The sequence below is a fragment of the Tribolium castaneum genome, chromosome 9 (genome assembly GCF_031307605.1).
Source record: "Tribolium castaneum strain GA2 chromosome 9, icTriCast1.1, whole genome shotgun sequence".
Taxonomy (NCBI): domain Eukaryota; kingdom Metazoa; phylum Arthropoda; class Insecta; order Coleoptera; family Tenebrionidae; genus Tribolium; species Tribolium castaneum.
In genome coordinates, this window is record NC_087402.1 from 8,340,531 (window position 1) to 8,366,351 (window position 25,821).

At 33.9% G+C, this 25,821-nt stretch overlaps 1 protein-coding gene across 1 annotated transcript in view; it reads left to right on the plus strand.

The window, feature by feature from the left end:
* The first annotated feature begins 653 nt into the window (after positions 1-653).
* The window catches only part of CARPA (Carbonic anhydrase-related protein A), a 100,037-nt gene continuing 74,869 nt past the window's right edge, over positions 654-25,821 (plus strand). Inside the window, exons 1-2 of the mRNA XM_969080.5 lie at positions 654-909; positions 22,461-22,508. Coding sequence (XP_974173.2) covers positions 861-909; positions 22,461-22,508 — 97 coding nt within the window. The 5' untranslated portion in view covers positions 654-860. The remainder of the gene's footprint in view (positions 910-22,460; positions 22,509-25,821) is intronic.

Below are 25,821 nucleotides of genomic sequence, written 5' to 3' on the forward strand. Positions count from 1 at the left end.
TACCACTAAGCAAGTTTGCACAAGTCAGCAAAATAATGGTGTTACAATAATACGGCGAAACTAAATCTCAGAAAAAAGTCGTTTAGAATAAGTAAAAACTGAAAAGCAATAAATAAAAAAATTTAAAAAAACGTTTTTTTAGAAATAAGCTTTTATTTAAAGATGCACTAGAATATAAGAAATATTGTTTTCTACCAGAGGAGAATATTTTTACTTACAAATAAAAATTTTAAAATCTATAAAACTATATGTATTCGTGTCAATAAATAATTTAATAAATGAAGTATTTAAATAAGATGTCAGTTCGTTATTGTTAAGTTTGATGGTGTTCGCAATGGGCTGACAGCTTGCAAATTTATGTATAGATTCGTAATTTGCTTCGAGATTTTTGGTGGAATTAATTTGCCGCTGAGCTTGCTGGGCAAAATTCCTGTCACTTCTTCTCACATCTTGCCTTATTAAATTCAGGGCCGTAATTTGGCTTGAAGTTAATTCCGATTCGTCCGAACTATCCGTAAAACACGGTGAATTTCGGAAAAACCAGGTGAAAAAATAGATAATCTGCGCGTTATTCTTTATTCCCATTGGGCGAGGTGCGCTTTCTCCGCCAATCCAAACGCGGGCCGATCTCCGGAGAGACTCCGGGCGCACAATTCCAAACCGACTCCGGCAGTTTGCGACCGACCTCTGTCTGCAAGGGGTGTTCGCAGCCCGCACTCTGAACAAACTCTCACGCGCTTTGCTATGATCATTCGGAGCTCCAGAGGCATTTATGACGGGCTTGTTCGGCATTGCTTGTCAACATTTGACTTGAATTAGTTTGTATATCCTGAAAGATGTGTTGCTGACTCGGCGACGAGATGCATGCCACAACGTGCTTCGTTCTTCTTGTCACCTCCTTCTTGTATGGTACGTGAGTTTTTTGCAAATTGCTACATTGCGACTTAACGGGCTTTACACTCGCAGTGTGCGAAATATAACCCGAAACAACTTCATCGCCAATTATAATTTTTTGAATTCAATTTATTAATTTCTTGTCAAATTTATGTCGCTTGAATCAATAACGTTATCTACTTTTTAATCATTCACACATTTACATATTTGATCAATATTCTATTGATTATTGTAATAAATGAAGTGGCTACAATTTTCTTCAGAATGTGTCACATAAATAATGTGGGTTTAAAAAATTCAATGAATAAAAGATGGATTGTCGCGATAACACTATGTGTTTAATAAGCGGAAAATTTTTCCTATTTTCGATTTGCGTGTTGTTCTTTCGTATTCAGACAAGGCTTGAGCTAATTTTACAACCAAGTACCTATTATATCATTTGTCGTAGGGCGGATTGTAAATTATTCGATCCCTTTGTGGATTTTTGATTACGTAGAGGAGGTGTGGTGGGCTTAATACATCTACGACAATATGTGCTTCACAGGAATTACCGAGTTGTAATCGAGTTAAATTTTTGGATTGGAATGTAAAATGAAAAAGTTATGTTTGTACAATAATAATAATTGACAAAAATTAAATCATAACTTGAGCGTTCACATGCAAATAATTTACTTTAATTAAATTTAATTGAATTAAATTGCATGCTTGCATGTGCGTAATTCGTACTAATTAGGTATACAAATTGAAAAGATTTATTTATACTCACACGATTTATTGCATTTATTACAAAATGCTTTTTATTGGTAGGCATTAACAATAATAGCGCTTGTCACGTTAGGTTTACACATTATTAAATAAACCTAAAAGCTTTGGTGTACGATTATTTGTCTTTTACATTATTAAAAAATCAAATTTATTTAAAAATAATATTGTTTAGACTAACCAGTGAACAAAGTCAATACAATATTGTTGAATTGTTTTCTGAAAAACAGCAACACAGAATGTAAAATAAGTAACGTAATAAATGACTCTGCAGTATGTAGAAAATGTCTGATTGATTTTTCTCTGCGTGGGAGTTGTTTAAACGATTTTTGCTAAGAATGGTTATTTTGCAAATTTGGTGGATGCGCCGGGCAAATATTTTAATTAAAGTTCAAAGCGGCTGTGTCGTCACGATTTATTATTTAAATGCATATTTCTTTCAATATTAGTACAGCTAAAACAGGGGTCTTTAAAAATAACGCGAAGGCCGTAGCTCGTGAATTAATTTTACGCGATAAAAACGCTTGCCCACTAATAGGTTCAACGAGCTGAAATCCTGAGGATTAATATAATTTATTGCAACGAAAGAGACAAAATTTAATTCAGTTTCATCGCGTTATCGTATTTTCCTCATTATTTCGGCAAACATGCCGATGTGAAATGGAAACCTGTTCCAATCTGCTTCAAACGTGTGAATTCGTGAAAAATTCCAAATGGAATGACGCAAAATAATAGTTTGTGAGTTTCGGCGATAATTGTTTGAAAGTTCGCCTCGTCTTATTTGTGTCACGTCGATAGAGAAATATGATTAGAGACCGGCTTGAGCTAATACACTGATAAGGATGTAGTCGAGGTAAAACCCTAACGCCCTAACAAGGGTTTCTCGTCATAAAACGGGATAATGAGAAATATTAACAGGTCTTATCGGGTCGGACTGGGATCATATTCACACATGGCCGAACAACGTGCACGTAGTGCAGACACTGCATGTTTTTATGCAACATAAATTACTTAAAATCGCGCCATCGAAAGGGTAAATTAAGCTCTAACTTGTGCATACGCAAGCTCAGGGACCTGGCTATTTACCAGTTTTGTTATCGCAACGAGAAATTATAAGGTCAAGGACCGGCGACATGGCGTACATTTACACTTTCACACTTTGGACCAAAAATTTGGTGTCAAAAATCGATACTAAATTACATGATAAAAGTTGTAATTGTGTGGGAACGACACTGCATTATGGATTTAATTAATTATTAGTTTCGTAACAACTGGCTCACTTTTTTATATGTTTAAGCAACTGTTATTTAAATTGAACATCTTAAAAATCTTGAATGATCGCGTTTTCTTCCTTACATAATATACGAATAAAATTCATAATCTTTGAAATCTGTCATAGCGTGAATCATATCTTCCAGTTCACACCGTTTACTTAAACATAGCCAAATTCGTAAGGAGTTTCATTTTCTCGTTTATGTATTTGATTTCGTTGTATCCTGAACCGTTTTTTTATATTTATGCTGAAAAAGTGTTTTATTGAAAAACTATTTTTTTCTTATATGCTCCAATCTTCGTCTTTAATTTTTTTACAATTGTTTTCAGTGTTGCGTTTTTTTTTAATAAAACGATTTACGTCTTTTAGTAAAACTTTCTTTATTATTATTATTGAACCAGGTTTTCATCACAAAATTATAAATTATAATATAAATATTATAAATAACAGGGACGGATTTTGAGAATTGTTTTATAGACGCAAGATATAAAGATTTCGGGCTCTTGTTAAAAAAAACTATTTTATGGTATAATAACAATTTTACTGTAATTGGTAATTCGTCAATATGAGCAGCTGAAACTATCAGAATACGCCTTGCCGTTAAAATTTTGTTTCTTGTTTTTTTTTCAGCGAATCTCGTATATTTATTTCTTTGACATTTAATTTTCCGACAATTTTACACTTTGGACCAAAAATTTTAGTGTCAAAAATCGATACTAAATTACATGATAAAAGTTGTAATTGTGTGGGAACGACACTGCATTATGGATTTAATTAATTATTAGTTTCGTAGTCAATACTCGTCTATTCGTAACCTATTATTTCATTAATCATTATACAACATTGATACAGCGAGAAAGCTAAAATTTAATTATATCAACAATAATATATTAGAATTGTTCGTTGTCACACACAGTGCCGTAATACGCATATTAGGCTAATTGGGCTATTGTGAAATTGGTTTTTGTTTTGTGTTGGTTTCTTGTTGTTCTTTTTGGCTTGTTGTATTGTTAATATGCTTGACTGTGTCAGAGCGGCTTAAGTGGTAAATTTAGCGCCTCGTGTAGTACCACCTTGTGTATTGACCAAAGTTCGTAGTGGTTCTCATTATTCACTCAGTGTTATCAGCGGATCTCCATCTACCCTCCACTAGCAGCAACATCGAAACAGCAATTAAGCATGCACAAAGATATCCGTCTTCCGGTACATTTACTTATGAAGACTATCGTGTTTAAGTTCTTGTATTAGAACTGATAATGCGTGCATTAACTGTCGGCAGACACGAAACCTCGAAACTCACTCGCTGCCATATGTTAGAATTGATGGATTGTGATGGAAGCCGAAAAATGCATTTTCGCATCGATCTCGCCTCTCCCGAGTCGGGTATTTATTTTAATGGGGTTGCGAAGACAGTAATAACTCAGTTAAACTGATACCCAAAGTTCAAAGCAACAATTTACAGAGCAACTCCTGCTTAAACCAAAATCCACACCTTGTAAATTGACAAGTGGTTTAAGCAGCTCGGGGTTAAGAGCACCTTAGAGCCTTCACTATACATGGAAATTCCGCATGAAGTGTTGGCGGAAGAAGGGATAAAGACAGAATGGGGGATAGTACCGCTGGCTGATAAGGAAGGACTGAAAATGGCTCGGTCGGCCGCAAATAGCGAAGGAAACAAGGGTGCAGATTACAGATACCTCGCTTTGCTTACTGCTCCTCTTAAGTATGTCGGCAATTATTTCGGGAATCTCACCGGCTCTCTGATGTCGAACCTGAGATACAACCATTCTTTACACGCAACGACGATTTATTCCAATCTTTTTAATAAATTACAACACTCCTAGCGCCTAAATCCGGCTTACGAAATACATATTTTAAACCACATTTGCGATCGATGCCACTGAAGCACCGATCGCCCATAAATTATCATCTAGGTTTAGCGGCTCGGCGAAAAGTATCCGGACTTTTTAATGACATTACAGAAAAATCTACTTCTTTCGTTGCACACGCAGTATATTAATTAATTATTTTCTAATTTCTATATGTTTCTCTTAGCTTCATTCGATTTATTCTGGACAACAACTGGCTCACTTTTTTAATTGTTTAAGCAACTGTTATTTAAATTGAACATCACAAAAATATTGAGTGATCGCGTTTTCTTTCTTTCTTTCTTTTCTTTCTTTTTACATAATGTACAAATAAAATTCAAATTCTTTGAAATCAGTCATAGCTTGAATCATATTTTCCACTTCAAACCGTTTACTTAAGCATAGCATAATTCGTAAGGAGTTTCATTTTCTCGTTTGTGTATTTGATTTCGTTGTACCCTGAACCGTTTTTCTATTTTTATGCTGAAAGAGTGTCTCATTGAAAAACTATTTTTTTTTGCAATTTTTTTCCTATATGCTCCAATCTTCGTCTTTAATTTTTTTACAATTTTTCTCAGTGTTGGTTTTTTTTTAATAAAACGATTTACGTCTTTTAGCAAAAGTTACTTTATTATTATTGAACCAAGTTTTCATCACAAAATTATAAATTATGATATAAATATTATAAATAATAGGGACGGATTTTGAAAATTGTTTTATGGACGCAAGATATAAAGATTACGGGCTCTTGTTTAAAAAAAAAGTATTTTATGGTATAATAACAATTTTACTGTAATTGGTAATTCGTCAATATGAACAGCTGAAACTATCAGAATACGCCTTGCCGTTAAAATTTTGTTTCTTGTTTTTTTTTCAGCGAATCTCGTATATTTATTTCTTTGACATTTAATTTTCCGACAATTTCATTTCCAATTGCCAAACCACAAAGCCAGTAATAAACCATATTTGATCTTATAAATAATTTTTTATTAAAAAAACTTTGTTCACAAGCTATAGAAAAGATTAAATGTAGACTGAACCAAAAGTAATGTACTTTTCAAAAAAGTTTTTGAACCAATCGATTTAATTTTTTTAAATAATATGTTTTAACATCATAGTGACATTTATAATGTCATTTTTTTGAGCTATGACATTATTATATTTTTTTTAATGGCTACCTACATTTTTGTTTACTGCTTCAAATAGTAAACGAAGATCAGATAGTAATAAGAAAAAAATGATTTAATAAATAAATAAATTAAAAATTAAAAAAACAATTTATTAAAATAAAATAAAAATTAAGAAAAAACAATCACCTCTTAAGTAAAGCAAGCACAAAAAGAGACAGCTTTCAAAAACTCTTTATTTTATTTTATATTTGTTAAATTTTATTTACTTTATTTTTTTAATTTTTATTCTAACAGCATAATCAAAATGCCGGTTGAAATTTAGAAAAAAATAAAAATGAGGTCATTACTATAGTGTTAAAATGGAGCATTTAAAAAAATAAAATCGACTTAATCGAAAATTTGTTTAATAAATGACTTTTAACAAAGACACAAATTTTGTGCGTTACTTTTGGTTCAGACTGTGTAATTGCAGTGCTATTTGAATATGAGAAGAATATCTGTAAGGTAAAATGGAACAAATTTCTTTTTGTCTAAGAAGTTATTCTTGGATTCGTTTACGTCATTTGTCTAATAAATACCAAACCTTGATGTTTTACTGAAAAATTTTTATGCAAAATTTAATTGCATGTTCGTACTTACTTTAATAATTCTTCAGTTGGACTACTCTCAATAAAATGACCATATACAAAACAAAAATACTAATAATTTAACAGCAGCTTTGTTGTAACAGTAACAATATCATTAAAAGTGATATTTATTGAATAAAAACTGCGGTGTGTTTGCAATTTATTAGCATTTTTTTAGGAAGAGTTCTTTTCTTAGTTTTTTTAACTGCAGTTTTGGTACTCCAATGGTGTAGGTGAAAAAAATAAACCTTTGAAGCCATTCGTTAAAGGTTTTCTTTTTCAAAGAGTTTTTTGTTTCCGATAAACTTTCAGTCGGTTAAATTTGGCAATATTACGAGTTTATCTTTTTTTAAATTTTAATATTTTTTTCTAAAATAATATCAGTTTAAAATAAAATCAAAATATCTCGTCAGTTTCAATTTTAGTTTCCGAGAAAGCATTTTCTCGTAGCTTTTCAAAAGTTTTTAAAACTGTTGAAAGATTTTTATAGAAGCTCTCATAGTTTTAGAGTGACCTCTCTGTAGGTACGTTTTTGGGTAAACATTGTATTACTTTATTCACCAAGTAACAGACAAGAGGTCTACAAAAAATACTAAATAATTGTTATTAAAATGCAATGAAAAATGAAACAATTTTTATAGTCCTATGCAAAGTAAAATAATAAAAAGCAGAGAGAGGTTAAAAATAAAAGTAAGTTCATACTTTTATTTTTAACCTCTCTCTGCTTTTTATTATTTTACTTTGCATGGGACTATAAAAATTGTTTCCTAATTACAAAATTTATATTACGGTCGTATTTGTAATAACACGGTGAGAACTAACTAAACCTATAAAAGTATAATAAAACGAAACAAACGCAAAGACTTAAATAACACCAGAAATTGGTTGGTGCAATAATTAAAACTAATATATTCAAGTATGGTGTTATTATTTTTCAGTATTACCGGGTGGTAAAATAATTCTAAAGTTATTTAAGCAGCCACTCATTTCTCGCAGTTTGACTTTTGTTGGAGTCTCTCTCACTTTCGTTTTCATCGGGAAATGAAACCGGTGAATAACATTATTTTGTAAAAGCTTTGAATAACCGGTGGCTATACTGTGCAAAATAAGAGGGAATAAAGCGGTTTTACCACCTCATTCTATTGCGTTTTGTGTTTAACGGCCTAACCTAATCAACGATTGTAACTTCATGTTGGAAGTATAAGTTTTAGTTGTACGTGGCGTCCGATAGATAAGCCAAAATGGCCCATATATCGCTTGCAAAACACTGATGTATGGGTGCAATTATTTAGGAACCCAATTAAGCCTTGATTAAAAGTTATTTATTATAAATAAATTGATTCGCCGTATTTGCGTGGCTACGAGCCACTCATTTATTTGTTTCCGGGTCATAGGTGTCTCAATTAGTATGATAAGCGTCCAGTTTGGAGTTTAGAATTCGGTCGGTCAAAATGAGAGGGCTGTCGCCACAAGGGGCTCAAAATGTAAGGATTATAGTGTTTCATAGTTGCAACTTACTCCAATGGGAGCACAGCGGTCTAAATTAACATTGCGCTAATGGAAGTCCGGGACAAAAGCTTGGTTATAAATGATGAAAAACGTTTTAGGATGATTTATCTTCGTGCATAATTTTGACAAAGAAGCCGAAGAAATGCCCTGGTATTTTTTCAATCCCACTCTTGATATTGATCAGTGCTGCTGCTTTTTAGTTTTAAACCGTGTTGGGAGCTTGTTATTTCGTCGTAAATGTGGGTGAAACGAAATTAGTAGAGAACCTGTTACAATGTGGTCGGAGCCGTCGTTTTTTATAAATTTTGAGGGCGATAAAATATTTTATAAGTTATTTCAGTTATTTATTATATAAGTTATTTATTTCAGTGTTTATTATTTCGTTTTAAGTGAGTGCAATCGGTTTGCATCAGCGGGGATCCGAAGTAAAGGAAACTCATTTAAATGTGTTTGTTTTGGGTCAAAACGATCTCCATTCTGATTACTGAGCACACAGTTTTGATTGCGGCAATATAATAATGACCGTCAATACCCAACATAATATCAATAAACCTTCACCACTCGTTTCATTGGAAATGTTAACACATCGTCGCTTTCATTTATGCAAAGTAATTAATGTATACTTGATTTGCGGCCAATGCAAAAATTCATTTTTACATTCGAGCTTCATTCGGATTATTCGCTTTATTATCAGTGTAATAGCATATCCTATTAAAATTTATGTGCGTATTAGCGGCGTCAATTTATCGGTGCGAAATAATCCGTTTGGCCAAAAACGCGCACAGATTCATTCGAATTTGTTGATAGAGTTGTCGGTAAGAACCATGTCATGGCTAGTTTACTGTGTCAGATTACAAATTTGCGATTCAAATGAATTTCCAGGAGTTCCAGGAGGCTTTTAATATACATGCATGGTCAGCCCGCTTTAATACTTGCAATCTGCATCTTATTAAGAGTTCGATGTTCTTGGAACTCTCGTGACGATCAGAAATAACCAAAGATTTATTTTCTTGCCGCAGTAATGAGAATTAAGGTTATTGTGGGAGGTCTAGGTACCTAAGTAAAACTTTCATTATCTGAGAAAGAAACTTCGACCGAGCAAACATTTAAAAGTTAATTTGCTCGTCCCTACTTTCTCGAGCAACATTAATGAGTAATGTAAAATCACAGCATTTTCATTAAATTTCGCTCGTTTACAACGGTTTGGGCAAGCGTTTTTTTCCAAACATCACGTATTCCGAACGACATTGTCACGTTTGTTCTCAATGTCGCGATTCCAGACTGAGCTGGCGTCTCCTACACAATAATTATGGGCGTAAAAAATCCAAACTTTTATTGGCCCCGTCACAAAAGACAAGAAACATCGACGACCTATTTTGCAGTAAGACAGGATCGGAAATATTGGAGCAAAATAACGAGCGAAATTTCTTATCAATATTTAAATGGAAATTATTTTGTAGTTAGCTTTGCCATGACTGCTGAGTGTCTCATCAAATATTTAAATATCCCAAATGAGCTTTGGGATTGACAATCATTTGGAATATTTATAACGAGTTTTTATATTCATATATTTGTTTTAATAACGAAATCCGAATTGTATCCAAACCTAAATTAAAACAATATCAACTGCAATTTTTGTTATATTTACCGGCTTCGTTGGTGTCAAACTTCAAACGTTGCTAACAATTAGTTCAGAAGAGCTAATTAATCGTTTGAGAACTTTGAAGATTGACTTAATAATCCGTTACGTAACTGGAAATATTGAAATTGCAAGGAAATGTAACTTGTGACGTAAAGCTTATTAAAACTCACAATAAATACAACATTACTTTTTGTGTGTGAATTGAGCGAAATGTGTTATTGATTCCTGTATTTATCGGTTTGCTTGCTTATTGCCTATTGTTGTTTCTGTTGTCCGAAGGTGGTGTAATAGGGGCGCCAACAATGATCAGTATTGTTGATAAACTGATGTCGGTGTCTTAGCGCTTCTATTCAAGCTTGAGGTTTTAGCAAGTTTCCTAATCTCGGCTTTGCTGAATAACTCCATAACAGGCACCAAATAAATGTTTTTTTTTTCAAAATTTAATTAAACCATACGCTCTTCGGTGTCAGACATTCCAAGACGACATTGATAAATGCAACGGTTTATTCTCGCAATTTGCGCAAATTCTTGCGAATTTAAAAATTAATATGAGATTAAATCCGAATTATTCCGTTACGACGATTTACAGTACATGCTAACCCAATAAATTCCGCTTTAAATCTGTTATCATGGCCTGAATCAGCTCTAAATGTTTTCATGTGGAATGCACGAAATTGCTCGCGATTTTCACAAGTGACTGTACTAGAAAATGCAATTGTCGACTAAAAATTGATAGTGTTTATTAAGATACAATTCAAAGTTAAAAATGATATTTTAGAGAATGCTTTCGCGTTCAATTTTCTGCCGTCGTTGAATTGCGGTAATAGAAGGGGGTTGGAGTCTGTACGATGTCAAACAGACTTCCGGCAAACGATTTATAACAGTTTGGTCGGATATTCGACGACCAGTTGTGGTTGCAGATCTTGTTGCAGATGGCGCGTTTATTGCGAAAGATGTCTACGGCCAAAAAAGGGACTCCCTGACTTGATGGAAATTCAGTCCCGGTCTTCAAACCAGTTCAGTATCAAGTTATTGTTCGTTAATTTAAAAATTACGATGCTACTAATCAAGATTATCTATAATTAAATTTAATGGCAATTTTAAATTCATTAGCACCTAATTAGTGCGCAATTTTATCGAATGGGGCGATACTTTTGAAATGTCACTTAATTATGTTTGATAAATATTTGGGACAAAGAAACGGGCGGGCTTTGGTGCGGTGTCATTTTTTAGAAATTTTGTGAGTGATATAAAATATTTTTATAAGTTTCCGTACACGGGTGTGAAAGACGTTTAATTCTGAAAAGATATCAAATACAGCGAGCTAGTATGACAGCTTTAGTACTTTATACGGGCATTATTTCTCGTAGAAAAATAAAAAGACGCGATAAATCCTTCATAATATAAATCGCACGCTAACCAAGCCAATCATCCCTTCATCCTCTTTTGTCTCGGTCGAGATTATCAACTTTGTTTAAAATAAACATTCAAATCGGCAAAGCGCAGCTCTTAACTGCGTATATCTTTCTTTCGAAGAGATTTCCTCGACGCTCCCGGAAGAAACATTGATTTATAATGAGAGCTCGATACCCTGCTATATATATATATTCGAAACGCTACGAACCGATTCAATTAAATTGGCTTGTTTGCTGTCCTGAATACCCCTTGCATTACTAAAATTAGATGTATGAGTATTGTATATGCATGACCTGTATTGTGCACCATAACCGAACACACGGTCCAATTGCCATCTGCGGACGTCACCCGCCGATATTGTTCCAAAGCGCCGACAAGAATACACTACTAATCAAAATTAACAACGATCTACCACTACATCCTAACGATTTAAACCAATTTTTAACGCTTCCTTACCATTCTTCAACCTATTTCATGCTCACATTTATTCGAAAACTCAATATGTTAGCATTACAGATATTGTCCCGGCGCATCCACCAATTTTGCATGTTGTATTTATCTGAATATGTATTTAAGTAATTTCAATTATGTACTTTTATGACAGTTTGTAACACATTTTTAACCTTCGTTATGTCTACATTTATTCCAAAACTCTATATGTTAACATTACAGATACAGATATTTTTTCGGCTCATCCACCAATTTGCATTTTGTATTTATATGATTATTTATTTAAGTAATTTCAATTATGTACTTTTATGACAGTTTGTAACACATTTTTAACCTTTGTTATGTCCACATTTATTCCAAAACTCCATATGTTAACATTACAGATACAGACATTTTTTCGGCGCATCCACCAATTTTGCATTTGAATATTTAATTAAGTAATTTTAATTATGCAGCTTGTAACACTTTTTTAACTTTTGCTATGGCCACAGTTATTTCAAAACTGTGTTTGTTAAAAAGTCAGAAATTGCCCGGCGAATCCACCATTTTTACATCTAATGTTATTTAATTGACGCGTCATTTTTAAAATTTATTGTATTTTATTGTTTACATAAATGGTGTTTTCTCGGCGCGGGTGACCAGAGGGTGTAAAGCCGTCCAACAAAGTGGTAAAATAATCCCTTTGCCCGTCACGGCATCAGGCGTTCATTCATTATTCCGGATATTACGCTCTGTAAAAAATTTACTGCTGTCGCTCAATCCTTGGATTTCGTTGGAACAATAAAATATGGCAATTGATTTGAGTGTTTTGTTCGCATTTGTCGTCCGCTAACCCTAATGAGAGTTAAGACCAATTTGCGAAATCTTTGTGGAGTTCATCGCGTGATTAACAATTCGCGTTGATCTCCGATTCCGGAGCGACGATAATGCAAGATTACAGCTTTAGGGCAAGAATTAATCAAAATCCCCGCACTAATTACGGCGAAATAATTCATTAATTCTGTGCTAATAACAGCGGTAGATTTGTACAATAATTAGTCCGAAAACAGGGAGCGATTAAGAATAGTTGATGTTACGACACCGTAGGGAGGGATAATTGCAAAACAGGTTGGATATGGTTGTACGTGTTCGAACACGTGAGCAACCTGCGTCGTTTATCCCTCTTTCAGCGATTGGAGTTCGGCCGATTCCAACTTTTGCCAGGCTTTAGTTAATAGTTCTTTATTTTGTCGGGGTTATGGCGGTACAACAAGGATTGATCTGGGAGAAAGTTTGAAATTTTGCGTGCAGTGCAACACGTAATTGCGAGCCAATTAGCTAATAAAGACAATACGGGAGATGATTTGTGTGTTGAGCGGTCTGGAGGGAGTCGTAAAATCGCAATTCGATTCGGTAAAATATGCGAAACATTTATTGAGAATTTAAATGTAATTAACGTCTCTTTATTATATGAATAAACAGACTCCTTGATTAAATGGAAATCCAGCGGAGGGTCGTCACGCAAGCCACCATTTAGTCCTTATATTAGTAATTACACAGGTCTATATTAATTCCGGAGGTTTAGATGGTATTGTATTATTATAATATAACACCCTCGGCTCTTGTTTATCCCCACAACACGCCTAATTTTTCACATTTGTCTCAGGAGTGCGACCGCCACAATAGACACGGATTAAAATAATGAACGCAAAATTCACTCAGCTGTATCCTGGCTGTTTAGAGAAAATTTTATTCGTGCAAACTGTTCGACTTCATTGAGTTTAACATCTAAACTTGTAAATCGAATTTCTTTCATCGACCGCTCCGCATGCTGATTATTCCATTTGAAATGCAATTCACAAAACTGAGCATAACTGCCAAAGAGATCACGTTAAACGCAAAACACAATAATTTGTGTTTTTTCACACAAACTCTATTAATGTTTCTTTCATTGAATTCATAAGCTTCAGTAAGTGCTAATTTACAATCGCAATCACGGAACGTGTCAGCTATGACATTTTTGTTAATTGTGATTGATTGTACGTGTCCCGGCTCCTACTCCACTGTTTTTTACGGCAGCAAGGACACATGCTTCGCACTTTAATAATTTCTCGCTCCGTCTAATTTGCAATTTGAGTAGAAAGGGCACGACAAACGCAAAAAATTTAATTCTAAAAAAATATAGTACATACAGAAATTTTTGCTTCGTGGCAATTGAATAAATAGAAAAGTATTGTCGATTTTCAAACGAGATGAACGTTTATTTGTGGCATTTTAGTGGTTTTGCTACTAAAGCTCGACCTAAGTTATTTATAGCATTGTGCGCATTCAGGCTCCTGCTGATGACGCTCCTGATTCCAATCCAAACTTTTTAAAATAAATATGGAAAGCTTATTGGTTACAACAGTGAAATCGAAACGAAGAAAATTTCATTTAAAATTGATTTTGCGTTGAAATTAACTATTAGTAGTTGGTGAACAGTGTGTTTAGTTAATTAGTTTTGAATAATTCCATTTGCTGGAATTGACGGTGGAGAAAAATGTAGCGAGCTGTGCTAGGTTTGAAGAAAAGTTAACCGTGTCGTTGTTCGGCAGTTTATTTGAGGGTATTTCGCCACAGTTTACTACAAGAAACTCATAAAATTTAGTTCCATCCTATTAAAGGGATGAAGAGTCTGTTGTAAGGCAGTCTGAGAGCGAATTCCGACGGAACCTTTTTGTCCCCATATTTGTTTTATCACCCGTCCATTATGTTTTAAATTCTCGGAAGCCAGTCATCGTTTATTACATTCGCAGTTGCTGGCAAACAATCACGTTCAATATTTTCAAGATTGGTAAAGTTTGGAGAAATCTGCAACACCACATCAAATTGATTGAGTTTTGGAAAAGTAGCGCATTCTGAGAAATTTAATAGTTGGCAGGAAAGCACTTCGCGGTAATGTCGAGGTGCCGCCCGCGAAAAACTCCCGACTTCGATTTTTCGATCGGATCTCAATTAGAGCCGGAAATGGCTAAAGCGAATTTCGTAAACAATATCGGCGGCGGGCATCGTGGTGCGCCTTTGTGCTACGTTATTCATGGCGTCGTCCACGACTATTGTCCCACCTGTCCTCGCCATACCTCGCTCAATTAATCACTGCCCGCGTGATGGATGATTTTATTCTGCCCTCTTCATCGAACCTGACGGATTCGAACAACAGCCGAAGATTCCGCGCTACACTATGCAAGCCTTCAACAGCTCCTCGCAAGCAAGAGCAAGAAAAAATTTCTTAGAATTACGCATTTCCCCTTTGTCTACTCCCACAACAAACCTAACTTAAAACTAACACAATTCTGATTAATTCTCCGAAAAGTTCAGTGAATAAGTACACCTACGTTTCACCTTTTGAACTTAATTCAAGCAACCAGGATATTCCTTGAACGCATTTAATTATGCAAAAAGGCAAAATTTTGTCTTTCAATAACACGTTTCAAAGAGCTTTCTTTTCTTTAAATTATTTTTTCTGAAAACTGACCAAAAACAATTGGTTGTTCACTTTGGGTCTCCGGCTCCGAGTACCGAAAAAGAATTGAAAATTCTAAAATGTTAAATATTTGCACATGTAAAATCAGGCGTTAAATAAAATTTCCTAAAATTTCCTAAAATGAATGAAAAACTTGGTTTAGAGAGTCCAACAACCGACTGCTATTTCGAATTTTAGGCAAAATATTTGAAAAAATTAAATGTAAGAAACTATAGTATAAAAAGTAAGCTGAAGCATAACAGTTTTTTTGGATGCAAACCAATATCAAATCATCCGGGGAATCGATTGGCGTCGGAAAAACCGTCAAATTGTTAGTCGAAAGATGATGATCTTTTTTTTAAACGACAAGTTAAATGAGCTTTCCAAAAATCAGAAACTTGATGGGATTCAGTACAATAGTTCTGGAATTATTGCCTGATAAATACTCCGGGTATTTGAAAACGACCAAAAGCTGGATAAAATTCGGAAAATCAAAAACTTTTTGAAATTGGACCTATTGACGCTTTATTGTATTTTTATGAACTCCATTATAATTGCTCTAGTATAATACGTGACATGAACATACGGAGAACTGTTCTTATCTTAGGAGATACAGATAAAAATTTGCAGGATTTTTCGAACCCAAAAAATAGTACGGCAGAGTAAAAATGAGGGTACTTTGAGCGTCAATCCACTAATTACTTGAAAACAAAAAAAACAAAAATGTTGACCTTGCACTCTTAGCACACTGGAAAAAACTGACGATTAAATTTTTTGAAAAACATGTGAAATAAAATATAAAAAATTTAAAATTTGCACTTCGTCTCGTATTTTTCGAAATGCTGCGAATACGGTTGAAGATACAAAAAAAAATGTGAGGAAAAAATTTGTAGAGAATATTTTTTTTTTAAAGTCAGCAAGATTATATTTTTGTCTTCAACGGTTTAGACCTTAAAGGCACTGAAGCGATAAATTCGTTTAGTTTCACCGGTGGTCAAGTAACGGAAAGTTAATTTATACTTAAAAGCAGTAGAAGATAGAAACATCGTGTCATGGACTTTTTTTTACAAAATTTAATTCTCTGCAGTTTTGTTTCTTACACTTTTTTTTATCTTTAACCGCATTTCTAGCGTTCAGATAAATATGCAACGGTGGACATAGAATTATCGCTTAGAATTATGAACTTGCGTTCCACCTTATAATTTTTAGGAACGCTGCCAATAAGATAAAAAATACTGTGTAATAAACAAAGTTCTAAAGTATTAAATTTTCTACAAAAAAGTTTGTCATCATATTCCTATCTTCTGTGGTTTAAGTATAATTTAAACTTTTTAATACTTGACCACTGGCCAATGAAGCAAATCTGTCGTTTGAGCGTCTTTGAACGACTTTGGGGCCTAAATGGTTGATGATATGAATATGGTCTTGTTGACTGTATGCAGAGAATTAAATTTTTGACATTTTTTTTCTAACATTTTTTTGCGTCTGTAACCGTGAAAAATTTGGGACAAGGTGCGAATTCGTAAAAGTTTTTTTTTAAATATAGTTTACGATAATATTTTTATGTTTGTGCCTTCCTATTGAACATTTAATGCTCCCTCTGCTTGTATTTTTTTGTTTGTTTTGTGTTAACCTTTATTTTTTTTTCAAATTTATTGCGTTGGATATCTGTACATGAACCATAGAAGTTGCTGGAACAAACAGTTTTGCTCAAAGACTTAGTTTTTTAATGCAAAGCGGCATCGATTTTTGATCCTTTTGTTGGTAATCTAAAGCAGATGGTGTGACGTTTTTTATTTTTTTTTTTAAGTTTTACTTTTCAGAAAAAACAATTGATTAAGATGCGCTGCAATAACCAGTTTTCTGGAGCGCATTAAAATTGGAACCCGTTCAGGTTTTGTGTGAAAACTCTGTAACCTAGTTTTGCACCAAATTGAAAATGACTTAATCAGAGGTTGTTTCTAATTTATTCCGATTTTATCGGGCGTTCGCTTATTTTACAACGCCACAATTCCATTTCCAAGTATCCATATATCGTGTAAATCCCCGTAAATTCGTCCTGAAATAAACAACTCAGCAGTCAAAACGCAAACGCTCTAGTTAATCAACTGGGATTTTTATTTCATTAATAAAAAACGTGTAAAACAAAAATAGTATTTTATTAATAAAGCCCTTAAGCCCTGCAAAGCATGCAAATCCGCTACGAGCTTTTAAATTTCATGGACATTGAAAAATGCGGTAATTAAGTGATTAGCCGGCCCTAAACCGGCTGAAATTTCGCGTTTTGTTGTAATTTTCGAGTTTTACGTTGGGTGTGCCAACTTGACATCTTATTAGAACCCCGATATCGGCACACCGCAATGTGTAGTAGACGTGCTAATCAAGTCCTCGTTAACTCTCACCCTAATTTGAATTGCATACTGTGGATATTAGCATGCCAGAGCCGGGCTGCCATCGATCTGTAAGTAATCTTCTCGGCCCTGTCTTATTACTCCTTACCTAGAGATGGGAAAAGTTTCACGCCGGGGTGATTCAAAGCAAATTGTGGTGACTATTGTATTCTATTGCCGCAGCGAAATGCATTAAGAAATTTAATTTCTAAGTTCCAGTGCTGTAATGTTGCTGCTATCAACTTCTTCACCTTGCTACACGCTTAATTTAACCGCCGTTGTATTTTACGTATCTGATTAGGCAGCGTGCCAGCGAATCATAGAAAAGCGAACAAGAGACACACAAATAAAAAATGATGGTGAAAAACGTGAAATACGCTGTCACTAAAGTGAATAATAAAAGTTGGGAGTGCTGCCTGTGCTAATGGTGCTCTTAGTGCTAAGATTGATTACCGAATTACACGCGAGAAGTCACAGGTCGACAAGGACCGCAACTATCTCCCTACAACAAAATTAATTTTTTCCTGTTTTCAACAGGCCCGGATCAAATCAGAGTTTTATTTAAACATTGAACGGACAAGAAGGGCGAAAACTCCTATAAAAACCACCTCGTTTTATTTTTCTTTGGGAACAGTGTAAACGTGGACACACACTCATCAATGTTTTATGTAGTTCGCAGTTGTTCTTCACGATTGGAGTGGAGACGGTCACTGGTCAGTCTCGAGCTCTGATAACCCTTGGCAAACTTTTAATTGGATTAGAATCTAATTTAGCCGAAGTGACCGCAGACCGGAAGAGAGAGGACCCGAACAAATCAATTTATTCGTTAATAAATTATATTTGTATTGTAGATTTGAGTGCAGGTTTTCTCAGCAAAAGCTGTTAGACTGATTGCTGGACTTCGATTAGAACTGTCCTTGAAACGCTTTCTCAAATTTTAAGACAGTCCTGAAAACTAATTTCACAAAACACGCCTTCCAATTTTTCAGAATATGAGTTTCAACACGAGCTTCGGTTTATTGATTTTTTAAAATAAAAGTTTAAACGGAAGTATAATTACAAGGTAAACAACAAGAGGCGAAATGTGCTTCCGTTCTGTTATCATAGTATTAAAAATTAAAACGACGTGTTCATTACTTATTGTTGCGACTTTATTTAACGATAAACTTTTTCTCAAAGAAGTTGTTTCTAAACCAACCAATGGTGTGGAACTATTTTTTTTGATTTCAAAAACAAAAAAAAGCTTTGAACATAGAATCATAAATAAATTACGTACCACTTTTTAATTGTTTGAATTGTATTTGAAAAAAATTAAAAGTCGTCATAATAAATTGAAAAAAAAAGGTTGGCCAACAAATCTTTATTTTTCTGCTTATCACAAACGTATTTGTGTTTTAAAAATGTTATTAAAGAAGATATCAAAGCTCAAATTTTGTAAATTCTTAGTTTCATTAAAAATTAAAATAAAACTAGTTTACAACGTTTCTCACCAATAGATGAAACCAATGTTTATGGGTAAAAACAATTAACTCTAAGTCTAATACTAAAGTTAAAAAAAATTAGGACGTCAATTATTTTAAAATATTTATTATAAAGTATTAGAATTTGACAATTTTAGCAATATCAAAACTGTTACAGACATCAGGGTTAGTTTATCTTATAATAGGCTAGTAGTAAACAAATAACATATTTTTATCCAAAAAATCAAAACACAAAAAAGACTTTAAATCTTGATGAAGACATCCACCATGTTCACCGCTTAAGCTTCTCAGGTCTCAGGATCATTTAAACATAAACACAGGAAAAGTTGTTTGGGCTTAATTTATATTCACCTGATAATATTTTAAAGCAAATAAAATATTTAACAATTTAATAATCTCGTCAATAAGGAATGCCAAATGCATCACAAAAAAGATTGATTCAAAACTTTTAAAAAATTTAAAAAAGACATAGATTGTTTTTTTTTGGCTGATTAGTGTTAGTAATCGGCTAACATATTTTTATCCCAAAAACCTTGGTGTACCTCTTTTCATAAACTTTAAATTTTGATGAGAACTTTTACCATTTGATCGCATAAGTTTCCCAGGTTTTATTAGGATAATTTTACCACAAACAAAACAAACGTTGTTTGAGCTTAATCTACATTCAATATTTTGAAACAAATAAAATGTTTAACAATTAGTTTATCACAGAAACAACGAATGCCAAACTAGACACTAAAAACAAATTTTCAAAACTTTCAGTGAATATGTTAAAAAAACTAGACGTGACAAACAAATGTGACATACAGCGTGGAATTTTTAACTAAAATAAAATTCTCAGGCAATTTTGGTAAAAATTCCTGAAAGAAACAGATCAATTTTTATTGTTCTTTGCCTAATATTTGCTGCATATGGTTTTTGTTGATCTGTTGTCAGAAATACATAGCCACCTCTAACTTTTTTTTTTCAAATGAAATGGTATGTCAAGTAACACCTTGTATAAAAACCCTTTTCGCAAGCATTGCAACGCACTATTTGTTTTTTGAATTTTTTCAAAGTCTACATGATAAAAAATAAAAACTAATTTTATAAGTTGAACATTATTCAATACAACAATTGTTCAAAATAGGACCGTTTCTCTCCTTGGAAATAACATAACGATAGTACCATAAATTTCTAACTTTTTGCACAATTTCTAGTGTGATTTGCCTAATTTCAACTTATAAAAATTGGTTTTCATTTTTTTATCGCGTAAGCTTTGAAAATATTCAGAAAATAAATAAGTGCGTTGTATTCCTTGCAAAGTGCTCTTTCACATGAAGTGACACTTGACATACCCTTACATTTAAAAAAAAAGTTATCACTTGGGCATTGACAATCTTTAGAAAACAATTAGTGCTCTTTTACATGACAAGACATACCGATACATTTGAAAAAAAATTGGAGGTGGCTGTGCAGTTTTGACAGCAGATAAACAAAAACAATAACCACCAAATTATGGACAAGATAAAACAAAAAGTGACCTGTTTCTGCAATTTTTACATAAAATGCCTATATCCAGGTTTATGAATTTCAGTTAAAAATTCCGCACTGTATATTTTAGTTACCAGCGAGTAAACTAGTGAAAATTTTTCTAGTTTATTTTTAATGTTACGAATAATTGTTTTTTTTCCTAAAAAAGTGTAACATTGGCGGAAATTCTAACTGAATACAATTGATTGTACGTAATTACCGCTAAAAATAAAAAAATCATTATACTTGGTTTAACTTTGTCGTCCCCTTAAGCCTTAAATCGTGGGATTAAGTGTCTTCGTTGACTGTTTCGATTGTTCTAATTGGCCCGATTTCAAAATATTTGTTCCGAGATCGAGTCAAGTTGGTTGAATATTGGCGTTCTCAAATCTGTCGCAAATCGTGAGCGTTGGAACAATCGCACGACCAAAGTTCGTCGATTGTGTTGTCGGAGGATGGGTTGGTGACCGTTTAGTAGTTTGAAAGGTGTCGCTTTGTCACATCCAACTTCTGGCTATAATTTCCATGAAAGACATGTTTCAGCGCGTTAGCAGCGGGCGGTCCTCTCGAGACGGCGAATTCGCCCGTTCAATACTGTTTGGAGTTTTATTTAACTGTATAACTTTTCAATTTCCCATTGCGCATCGCATTGTATATAGTATACATTTTGTCACTAGCTCTACGTATTTGAATTTCAAATTGAAATCAAATATTCAGGAACCGTACATGTCTGGTTGACATTCCTGTTAAAACATTTATTTCGCAGCTTTCAACGACCATGATTTGATGGAGCACGTCGATTGACCCACATCCAATCAGAAAATTCGCTGTTTCCAGACGGTGAGGTCTTTAGTGCGACTCGGCGGCGCCGCGCCCGCAACTAAAGCCATTTGTTGTGATAGTTTTTGCGAGCGTCGCGGCGCCGAAAAGACGGCGCCGGCCAGACGCTTTAAAATATTTCGAGGGGCGAAATCGGGAGCAAACAGAAACGACGACATATCAAAAGAGACACAATGATTCGAGAATGACGGAAAGAAAGGCGATCGATCAGGCTTCTTCCATCTTAAATCCAATTCAATTATAGACCGATAAGATCGCTCGGAAAAATTAGAAGAGGCAGTCGAGACCGACTCCGAATTTATCTCTCTAATCCACAAAAATGCCACTCGGATGACTACTCACACCGCTTTGTTTAGTAAAATCACCAACGCATTTGCGGCCTTTGTTCACGTGACATTAGCAAAGGCAAACAGCATTAAAGGATGTCAATAAAAACATATTTCTAAATAAATAGCGGAGAAAAGCACAATCCAATATTTCTCTCCAAACAGAACCGTACTAAAACACCCATTTTTACACGTAACAGTGAGAATAGATTCGGTGCTTTTTATCAACGCCACTATTGACTATTATTTATTAAATTAGAGTGATTGATATATTTGAACAATTTATTTAGTTGAGTCTAGAATTTTGATGAAACTTTTATTCAGTTCAATTTTTATTAAATTTCGCTACTGAATGTGGCCCAAAATAGAACTCCTCTAAAAGTGTATGTGTCTGTGAGCGATTTGAAGCCACAAAAAAGACATAATTTCCATACAACTTTGTCAAAAATTCCGTATGAAAGGGCAATATGTGCGTTATCAGTTATCACCCATGGTGCTAGGGGTTGTAATTGGGTGCATTACACACCGCGCTATGAATAATGTGGCACTTCCCTCGTACGTCGAAATTACAGCGGGCAAAACTGCTCAAACGTCTCTGGAAATTCGTTGTGCCGGCGGGAGTCTGGGTTATGGCTTCTCGCTGAATTGGATTGCGCTTCTTCGACAAGGGGAAATGTGAACAGCGTCAGCGATCTTGGCCACCCCGTCTCTTTTCCGAACATTTCTTAATACAGCTCCTATAAATTGAATCTGTACTGTTCTTCCTCTCCCTGGTGACAACACAACTCGATATTGTAATATGACTCGGCCCCTCTTTCACAACTGACGCACTAATTCACCAACGGTTTTTTCTGTTGCAGTGGGATGTGACAACTGGCAGGAATGGTGGACCTACGACGGGATTTCGGGTAAGTCGCAAGGAGAACCACCAAGTAGGTTTTTGTTTACTGATTAATTAAAAAGCTTCCAGAATTGAATAAATGTAAAATCGCAATAAACCAGTCTGATACAACCAGAGAATCTGCTGAAAAATTTAAGCTCGAGTCGCGTCGTAAAAATTGTTACAGTTATGACAGCTCCAGCGTCATATCTCTTGCAGTGATATATTATTTTGGTCGCCCCTTGGCTTCTTAATTAATAAGAAAATCCAGACCAGTCAGAACTAATGAAATACTCCCTCCTCGGAAGTTTTTACCTAAGATTTGTTAGGAGATTATAGTCGCTTTACATTTACTAACATGTTTAAAAAATTAGTTAATTGAGAAACGCTAGAATTCGCCTAGTTTTGACCAAACACAATCCAATTTCGGGCAAATAAATGGGTCACATAAATTTTGCCCGGTTTAAACAGTGTTGTAATAAACTTTTCCGCATAAATTATGAGACTAAAATCTACTTTTAGTGGATCCAAATAATCTCATGAGAATGGCTACATTATAATCATATGCTTCAATAATTTGCTGTGGATTAGTCGAGCAGTATTGGCACCATTAACAGTTACTTACATTATAAAGTCAGTTTTTTTGTTAACGTGTGACGGGTTTTAATTTTTTGTTACTTTTTAGTTAAATTCCTAAAAAGGCTTAAGCCGTTTTTTTCCATTACAGAATGAATACATTTATTTGAACGTAGGTTTTCCGGATATGTTGCGGAAATAGTTACTTTTGGGAGAAGAGATGCAACCAAAAAATACAAGTTCGATATAAATCAAATCACGAGTAGTAAATATTCGGTTAATAGATGTTCACAATTATTTTAAAACATTGATCCAATGGGCCACTTAAAGATTTGAATTATTATACAAACATTAGAATTATAAAGTTAAACAAAAATATCAAGTTTATTTTACGATTAATTGAAGACGGAGTTCACAAACTTAGTGAATCTGTAAGAAAAAATTAAGATTCGTTTTTATTATAGCAGACAAATAACGTAATTATTTGTAGTTAAAAAAAAGTTTAGGCATTACTAAATAAAAAATCATTTCTGTACACTATTCACGATAGAAATTTGCAAAATTAACCAATTAACATTAGTTTTTCTGGACGAGAGTGGTAACAGTATTTACAATACAGTATCATTTATTTCTAAAAAATAAAAAAAAAGATAAAAAAGACACAAAGTGTTACTTTAATTACTCACTAAACGTGGTTTACGTACAAAAAGTTGCTTTAAAAAAATAAACACACAAAAAAGACACGAAAACATTAACACCAAGAAACAGAAGCAAATTTTGTTGGACATGATGAGACGAAAAGCAGAAATCATCAAAAAACTACTGTCGAAACTTGACGCTATATGTAATTAAGAATACATTCAGATTTGTTTAACATTCTCAATTTTTGGCAGAATAATCATTAACGAGACACTCAGCAAATAATAAGGCTTTGGTTGCAGTGAGTTTCACAGTATTTGACAAAGAAGTTAAAAATTTTGAAACTAAAGCAGAAGAAAGATTTAGAAATTGATCCTTTACTGAGCTTGTTTCAAATAAATTGCACCCAAAATCTTCAAAACACCTGTGTATTCTTTTAGTGAATAACTTTTTTCGGTATAAACGCTTTTATACATTAAAATTTTTATACGCGAAACAAATTTTTGTTCACAACTTACATGCAGTTTGTCGCTATTAATGATCAAAGGGTTTTGTATTTAGACACAAAGTAATGATATTAGTCATCAGGTATTCGATAATAACATGGTAAAAGAACAGAAGTATTAAATTTTCACAAAACTTCCACAAAACAATTAATATTATTCTCAAATTTTTGAGTGGGAGAAGTCCATCTACAGGGTGACCCAGGGGTGCATGCAAGCTCCAAAGTTTTTTTCGATCCAAATTATTGTTTTAATTTTTTTCAACGGTAAGTTTTATAATAAGACGTTTTATTTGCACACAGGTGTTGCAAAATAAAATACCCAACTAAGTTCTATTTAATGAGAGATATAAATCTTTTCTTACATTTTGTAAATCGCAATTAACCTAGGTTTCTAGGATTTATCTGTCATTGTTTTTTAATTATCTCAATTATGTGTGAAAATAGCGTTGTCCATAGACCCACACAAAAATTTATAATTCCAGAACCATTCAAGATAGCCTAACAAATTTTTTTTCAGTCGATTCCTTAAACCTGAGCGCATCTTTTGCAGTAAAGACGAACTTGTAGTCAATAAATAATTCATCGCCTACTACGATTTCTGAAAATGAACAATTTCAAATGCAATAACTCGGTTTTTTCAAATGGAACACTATATGTTATTGGAACATTGCATGACAATCTTTTTGAGCTTTTTGCCGTTATAGGATTTGTGGGTTCTACTTTGTAAAATTTGTGAGACTTTTGTAAAATAAAAAATATTGATAGTTTTTTGGAAAAAAATTGGGAAGACCGTTGGTGTAAAATTACTCAATACTATTCTGTCATACCACTGCAATGATCTGGATGATCTATCAGAAAAAATCAAATCGAACAGTTTACATAAAAAAATTATGTAGCTCGCACGCACCCCTGAGTTGGTTTATAACTTGTTTGTTGATTTGTTCACTGAAAAATTAAAACTGAAACGACTTTCTAATGACCATTTTGCAGTCAACTTTATAATCTGCATTAGCCTTGCGGCCCACATTGCCATTGTGGCAATTAAGTGAGTCATAGAACGCAATAGAACGCAGCAAACTGTCAATATTGTACCAGGAAATTAGTTTTTCTTTAAACGCAATCTAATTTAGCTCAAAATTTAAAAGCGGCAAGCGGGAGAGGAGAAAATATCGCACGACCGATCGGCCAATATTCAAAGAGGCTCATAAACCCCCGCTATGCTTCGTAAACGTAAACAGAAATGTTGCATGTTTAACACCACTTCAACGAAAGTTCATTAAATATCATCAGCGGCGTGTTGATTTCCCCGCATTGCCGGCCCACAACGCACCTGGTCCACAGATCTGATTATAGTGGATTACTCTGGAACGCGTTCAACACGTAATCATAATGATGCAAAACACGTCAAATGTCATTTACAACCTATTGACCCAGTTGAATTTCATCAACTGGATCAAATGACGCATGCAGATAGGGCCCCGATAATCTCGCATTTTAACGAGTTCTATTTCTATTTCTACCAAAAATTGATGAAATAATCAATAACCACATATTTATAGGCCATTAGCGGATATTTCTGACACGACGTTACACAATCGTGTGACAATATAATTAACTAAAC